General features: G+C 36.3%; 1 protein-coding gene and 1 long non-coding RNA gene across 2 annotated transcripts; both read right to left on the minus strand.

Annotated features, from left to right (window-relative positions):
- Nucleotides 1–475: 475 nt before the first annotated feature.
- Nucleotides 476–974, minus strand: LOC116164783. Its single transcript, XR_004143989.1, has 2 exons — nucleotides 879–974; nucleotides 476–825 (listed from the first exon to the last, which is right to left on the minus strand). It is a non-coding gene; the product is annotated as an uncharacterized LOC116164783 (long non-coding RNA).
- Nucleotides 975–1531: 557 nt separating this feature from the next.
- On the minus strand, nucleotides 1532–2556 carry LOC116164777. The gene is made up of 3 exons (XM_031479003.1): nucleotides 2046–2556; nucleotides 1903–2002; nucleotides 1532–1855 (listed from the first exon to the last, which is right to left on the minus strand). The coding sequence occupies exons 1-3, from the start codon at nucleotides 2429–2431 to the stop codon at nucleotides 1625–1627; spliced, it is 717 nt and encodes a 238-aa protein (XP_031334863.1). The 5' UTR covers nucleotides 2432–2556; the 3' UTR covers nucleotides 1532–1624.
- Between the last annotated feature and the right edge of the window lie 5507 nt (nucleotides 2557–8063).

An 8063-nucleotide genomic window follows, 5' to 3' on the forward strand; every position in this document is an offset into this window, starting at 1 on the left:
CGGAAAAATCTAATTAATTTCTAAGAGAAAGACTGATATTATCATTGTTTATTGCACAATGATGGATGTTATATTTATTATACGCACTGTTTAGGTAAATCTAATTTACATGTAGAATTTTGACCGTAATTCGAGTTTGTTGATAACGAGCGCCGATTCGACTACCCCTCGAAGACGCGCACCTTGCAAAAGGTGGTTAATTTCGCACTTTTAGGAAAAAACAAAATTCCCTCACGCAAGAGTTGTGCGCGTATACAAGACCTTTCCGTCGACACGAATTTGAAAACAATCGAACCAAAATTGTAGAAGAAGATAGAAAAATACTGAAAATTCTACGTATACGTGCACTTCTCTTCTTTCTACAAGCGTTCTTCTACGGGCTCTCATTTGCTGCCAGCCAGCCTACCATCCCGCCAACCGGCTAAAGGGAATTTAAAACCTACCTTTTTACATAAACTTGCAAAAATGCTATAAAAAGGGCTAGATCAACCTTTATTAAGTCCTATAATATAAACATTATTATTACCTACCTAAAAACAATTTGTTTTCATTTTAAGTTAATTGTACTGCAATTTTAATTTGATGTAGCTTGTTATTTGCAATTGCTTTTGGCTGCTAACCTAATAAATGTAAATAAATCTAAAATTCCCCAAAAGAACAGTCACAATCTGCTGGTGGAGGACCGCAAACCTCCCGGTTCCCTCCATATTTCATTCGACACGCGAGCCAAATGTTGCAGTTAAAGGTACAACCCGCAATGATACCATCCGCGAAATGGAAGGCACACGAGATTATCATTACCAAAACAGGCAAAATTATACAACCCTGAAACCAATAAAAAGAACTCGCATATTACTAAAAGACGAGAGATTTCTTACCTTCATATTGACGAGCTTATAGCCCTGTGACAATCACAAACTTAGGTCTCGGAATAATAATAATTCGTCTTTCATAGCCCGTCCTAAAGCTTCTTATCTTACCTATTGATAAAGATAAAGATATTTATATTTAACTTATAATGGAATTTTTGTACTGACTGGCTGACTGGCACCAAATGAGGACCTTGTAGACTTTGAATTTGCAGTTTAACTAGCGAATAGAATACTGATCTGCCACACATAAATGCCCTAAATTTGTAAAAATGCGCCAAACAAAACTGTAAACGTATCCCAGAATCGTTTAGTATTTGAAGAGGGTATCACTTGTTACATGTTACGACAGTTCGCCATTTGAGACGGAATTTACATCAAATTTAAGTGTGGATTGTATGTTATGTAAATTGCGTCTCAAATTTTATGTTAAGCCGCTTAAGCAACCAATACAGCCTCAGAGGGTGGTTCAAATCCGTCGCGCACCATTGGGATTTCCGTAACGGTCTGCAAAGATTCAGTGTAGGTTAAATTGGGGCAAAGTTGTCCCGTGTTGTGACTAAAAACGCATTTGGAATGTTGAAAAGTGTTTAAAAATAACTGAGAGATCACCGAAAAACTTAAAATGTCAAATTTCTTTGAAAGTCAAGATACATCCAACCAACAATTAATCAAATGATTATATTAAACTTTGTATATACTTAAGACAATGTTAATGTACAGTAGAATGACTTAAATATCTACAGCATATTATCTCAAAAAGTGAAAATTTCTTCCGCATCACTAACCAAAACTCCTTCTCCATTAACAGCGGCCACTGCTTCAAAAAATGCATTGGGACGAGGCCACCCCGATTCCGAAAGGAACTTCTTAACAAAGGCGTCCAGTTTTTTACCAAGTTCTTGATGAGTTTTGCGACTGTTTACTATTTCAAAAATGTCATGACTCACTTTTCTGCTCAATTCGCGATTACCATCGATTGTTACCTAAAAAATATAATAAACAGGTGATCAACAAAAATGTGAAAATTTACATTCACTCTTCCAATCGACATTGATACTTTGCTGGGCAGCATACCGCCAGATTTTTTAATGGCGACAGTTGTGCTACAGTGAAAGTTTTTAAAACTGAAACTGAAAGGAACATATAGATTAAGAATAACAAAATTATTTGTACCTTCCGTCGCCGTTGAATGCGAAATTGGGTAGGTCGCTGCTGAATGACTTTATCTCTCCAGAAACGTAAGGCAGAGTAAACTGATATTTCAGTACGGTAACAAAACGATTGGCGCTAAGGAATTTGGAAGTTCTCACATTTGAAAGGCCTTTTATGTGAGCCTCGGTGAAGTTAAAATAATGCCCATTTATCCTTATGGATTGATTAGCTACTTTTAATGGATCGCGTAACACAAATTTCTCCGCGTAATTGTCAAGAATATCTTTCAAAGTTCCGAGTTCTACAGACGCACGTTCCTCCAAAAAATCACCGGCAAAGGATAGGTAATCATCTTCCAGTGCTGCAGCTGCAATCACAAAGCAAGTAAAGATCACAAACAATTTCATTTTGACGCGATCGTAGGTTATTATTACTGCTTTTGGATCTAGCAAACTTTCCTTATATATCAAAAGGTAGACAAAAGATGATAGTTTTGTTTTGCACAATTTGGGGATGAATCACTTTGGCTTATCAATTTGTCATTGGGTAAGGGGGGAAGTACCAAACTGAATTATTGGCAGGTCCCGTGAAACCTTAATGTTTGTCCAGACATAGTGTAAATAAACAACAGGCGATTATCGTATCTGTAGATACCCACACATTTCCTAATTGATCTTGCCCATTTCTCTTGTACTCTACGACTTAAGTAAGGGGGATGGAAATATATGAACTCATTATATACTTGAGGACCATTCCTCTCGCTATTCCTCTTACGAATCGCATCAATTAAATGCGTTAATTAATTAAAGGTCGAATATTGATCATTAGGATCATAAGTACGACATGCGTTTATGACTATCATTTATATCTTATCTTCCCTTTGTAGTTGAATGTCATCATTTCAAGGACGTTCGTGAAATCTTTTGTCACTAAATAAGGGGTTCGGTAACCTCTTTAGCTTAGGCTTAGATGATGGAATTTTTTGGATGAATATTTTGGTGAGATTATTATTACAAAAAACTGGTGACTTTTTTAGTCATATAATTTACATGGTAACAAATGCTTTTTTTTCGTTTAATGTCATACTTATTCACGGCCCCCGTGAAATCGCACACTTTTCATTCTTTCCTAAAACTTTGGCAAACAGCCAGTTTATATATGTCAACTGCCAATATAATAAACGTTCACGCTACTTTTGAAACGGTTACCTATTAATGAGGTGCCCTCTTCGTTACCTATGCCAAAAAATTAAGTCAATTAAGAGCGATCATAGAAAACTTACTTTAGTTTTTGACATTACGGCACAGAGCAGTTAAATGATTCATGAAATAAACACGCGATAGACCATTCACCTAGTTCTTTAAAAATAATAGGCTGCCAAATTAACTGCTAACAATATTTAAATTTTTCTTTAAGCACAGGAGCTGAAAAACACGGTGTGTCAACGTGACAAGTAGTAGGTAAATGGCGCCTTATGGTTCATCAGCAGCAACTTATAATTAAAAACGAGGACTTTGCAATGGCACAAGACTCATCGCTAGGAGTCAACATAATAGAATGTACCTATTATTTTTAAAAAAGTAGTTGATACGGTACGTAAGGAAATGGGAAGCGCATATAACGAAAAAAATGTTGATAATTGAGATGAAGAACGACACGGGAGAGACCAATACAATTATAGCTGCTTACAGGCCTAATGAATAAGACGGAAAAGTGGTGAGGAAAAACAAAATTTGGACGATCTAAACTTGGTGATAGAGAGCAGTAGAGGAAAGTAAGAATTAGAGTAAAAAAAGTAGCGCCCACCTCACAGAATCCTCGATATCAAAATTTAAATTCGTCATCCCAAAACATGTAGTGTTTCTAATTATTACTCCAAATCCACCTGAAAGGCTCATAGGTTACGTTTTTAAAGGTATCATTGTAAATGTCAATTTTAACCAATTCATTGTAGCGTAGTTCAGATTCTGGAAACTGCTACACTCTAAACAAATAATTTTGTCACTATCGAACACAGTTGTCACAGCTCTTTTTAAATTCCAAGTGCGGGGAATTTTTGGTTTTGAGTCATCGATCACATAAAGAGAACTTGTGGGTGTCTGTCGTCAGTGTGGTACTTGCACACAGTCACTAGGAGTATTATTCTATGGGAAGAACATTAACCTTTCACAACCGAGCATTGGTTTGGCAAATTTCATAGTAAGATATTCGTATCGCATTCACAGTTCTATTAAGAATGTTCATGTCCTTTGGACATTTGGAACAACCGTTCTCTCTATTTGTTGCAATTGTAAATTACCAATGAAATTCATAGGAAATAACAAACTACACAAAATGTAGCAGAGTGTATCAAAGCAACTTTCTTTGGGAAGCTGCCAAAAATTGGAGATTACTGAGTGAATTATTTCCATATACCTACTATACCATAATATTCGAACACCACTTGATCAATATAATAAAAATCATAATACAGCGTATGGAAACGTAAATTGTTTTTGAAGTTGTTCAGATTCCTTGAATCTATTTTAAGATGTGCTTGAGTAAGAAAAAATTTACAAAATTTACCCCGTCCTTCTCTCATACACTTGCTCTTTCGAGACATGTAGTGCAAATAAACGAAAATCGTAAATTTAGAAAACTCAAAAGTTTAAAACTCCTCCTACAACATGATCGTCATCAATCCAGAACGAGCTTTTGCAGTGTTAAAGCGCCACGACGCCCGTAAGGTGCCTTTAACTGTTGAACCAAACGCTTCTTCCAATCTTGTAAGTATATTTTGTAATTGGCTTAATTCTTATTGTACGTTAAGATAACGACACTTTGCAATTGTGACTTTTTTTCTAAGGGATAATTACCGTTTGAATGCACTGGGGACTGGCAAATTGCCGCTTTGTTAATGTAGATAAATACAACCCAATTAAAATCTGGAAGAGACGTGCGTTTATGTGGGTGAAGGTCGTTCGCGTATTTTTGTGGACGAATCTGTTTTTTTAATAATAGCAAAATGTCGATGCTTTTTTATTTTCCGTACATTCGAGTTACTGGTTCCAAGACGCGTAACGGCACGTACCTATTTAATTTTTTTTGGCAATGGTTCAAATCAATGCAGTAAACTTGTCTAATTTGAAGGCATCGTATTGAAACATAATTATTTTGTTATACCTATTTATAGCCCCAAACGCAGAAACTTAAAATTGGATCCGTACGAGACCGTAATCGGTCAAAAACGCTTAGGACCAAATGGTTCTGCTACCATGTGAGTTGGCAAAGTGATACAATTCGTAAACAATTTTTGGAAAATTGACAAATTTGTCGTTGCTAGCTGCGCTTAGCTGTGGGAGTGCAATATCTTTTTCAAGAAAAAAATTTTCCGATTTGGATATTAATCACATCGTTTTGTCTCGCTGTGAAGGTTGATTTGTAGCGATTCCAACTTCCACCTTATCATTAATTTGGTTTTTCAACCTAATAATTCATGTATTTTTCTCCTACAAACTCCCATTACTCATTTTAATCTCTACCGATGGACGTTTGGTAATCTGCCAAAATCCATTTAAATGCACCTGTGTGCAGCTGAGGCTATGCAAAATACAGACATTGATTATCAGGTATTAATTCCACTTCATAACATTTCTGAGCTGCGTAACATATTTATAATGCTTGCATTGCGCCGATGGCCAGCTGAAGGGAGAGTTTGGTACAATCACAGGGATAATGGATGTCCCATCACTTTCTTAAACTGCTTTAATTTTTGATCAGTTCAATTGTGTTAGTCATTGGATTTGATTCATTTTCAATAGGCTTATAACTTGTCATGCATATAGGTCAACTGTCCAAGCGTTTGACCGTTATCGTGTTCACGGCAGGGGCGGTTTTTGGGGGGGCGACAGGGGCGATCGCCCCCCCTAAACATACTGCTCAATTGTTTTTTTATTACATTAGGTTCACATAATAATCGAATTAAATAGACCTAACCACAAACCACCTGACGGAAAAGTAAAATTGAATAAAATAGGTACAAAATAATGCCGGCGGGGGCGGAATCGTGTATTGTCCAGACTGCGACTCACGACTGTACTTTAGCACTATCATTATCGCCTCTCGTATTTTTTCTGTCTTTGTCAGTATTCGGAAATTAATGCGGCAATAGATAGTTTAACAAAAAAATACAGCTGAAATTGGGTCAAAGCTACTCAAAAAAAATTCCCGCGCACCTCTGCATCTGCAATTCTGTAGTTTTTTTATTTTCGCCCCCCCCCCTGAGTGGATGTATAAAACCGCCCCTGGCTTCACGGACAGACGGACAGACGCACCCTAGACTCCTATATAAAGCTTGCATCGCTTTGCTCTGCCATTAATAATGCGGTCATTATTAACTAGTAATCAATAATAAAGAACCGTCACCCTGTCATATTTAGAAATCACAATCCGAAATTTCGCTCAAAAACGTTTATACAATTTCTCTAAAATGAATAATTGCCACCATCCGTCATTTCCAGAGAAATCTCAACGACAGAACAAACAAAATACGGCCTGCTTGACTTTTACTTCCACGCACTTGATTGGCATGTTAAACTAATAAACAAAAAATTCTGTCCAACCGTAGGTACACTTTCTTAACAGTATAATATGTTAATTTAGAAGACGTGAAGTCTAGCTTCAAGTACTAGTCGTGAAAAAATAGTATATATACCATGGTAAAGAGGCCTATTATTGGCTTGGGGGGGGGGGGCAAAAATGAAATAGCCTATCAAAATAGGACATACGGTACCTACATATAGCGAAAAGTATTGGGTTTTACTAGATTTGTCTGTCTGACTCTTTGGTAATACGCGATTCGCCCTTTTGTAACTGTGAGAAATCTTCTTCCCTGTTACACCAAAAGATCACAAAAAATGCTATAAGGGCGTAAAAGAAAGACACTCAAAGCAGGATTTTCCTTTTTGTGATATACTAGCTACTTTATAAGTTTCTGCAAGCAACACAAATACTACTTTCTTATATCTCTCACATCCTGATTTAGCCAATTGTATATTCACAGAAATCAATAAAAATCATCTTAATGTTTCTAATAGACAATGTCTTCAATTATTGTACCTATCTAGTTAGCCGTGCACTTTATCCGAAATCCAAGAAGGTTTTATCTTCGACCCATTAAGCTCTCCATTGAATCGTCTCTCTAATCCACTAGCCCCCAGGCCTCTACGATTAACAATTGAAAATGCTAATCCTGTCTAAAGAATTGGGTGAGAACCATATATACAACTTCACTCCCTCGACCAATGTCACATTTTACCATTGGTTTCCATCCAATATTAAACTCTTCCAGTTCGTGTCGATTTAAATGCTATGCGTTTATTACCAACCCTTAAAAAACACCTTACATGTAATCACCATATATGCGAAAAAATTTTGGAAAGAACCTCACTCTCGTCCTATTGTAAAACATTTGAAAATTTGGCTGTTTAAACTAAACAAACTACAGCGTAAACTAAATCTTCTCGGATTTGTTTTTGATCTGCAAATCATTATTCGCAGAACATTTTATTTGTAATGTAGTAACAAATATCTTAGGTATTTCCCACCTACATATAACGTGACAGATCATTAGGATATTTTTAAACCAAAAAATTGGCGCCAAAATTGATAATAAATTAAAAATCTTTATAACGAAATTTTAATTAATATTTTTAGAACGTCACTTAACCAAGGGTTCTTCGTATCCTTTTCCTTCTACTATTTAATGCACGCGTTTCTTTTGCAGGATACTCACAAATAGAACAAAATGCCACAAGCGGGAGAGACGAAAAACCTAATTACGACATATTTAATTTTGGTGGCTCTGCTATTTGCCCTCTGGATGCTTTACACCGGCCTGTTCTAAGCATGTAAACGATCAACGTAAGTATTAGAAACATCAAATTAGCTTTCTGGCAGCAAGAAAAATGCCTGGCATAAGTTTTAGGGCACATTAACAATATTCCTACCGTAAACCTCATTGGTAAAACATCATTTGTGCAAATGATGTAACGCGCGCTA

Source organism: Photinus pyralis, unplaced genomic scaffold (genome assembly GCF_008802855.1).
Source record: "Photinus pyralis isolate 1611_PpyrPB1 unplaced genomic scaffold, Ppyr1.3 Ppyr1.4_LG2, whole genome shotgun sequence".
Lineage (NCBI taxonomy): Eukaryota > Metazoa > Arthropoda > Insecta > Coleoptera > Lampyridae > Photinus > Photinus pyralis.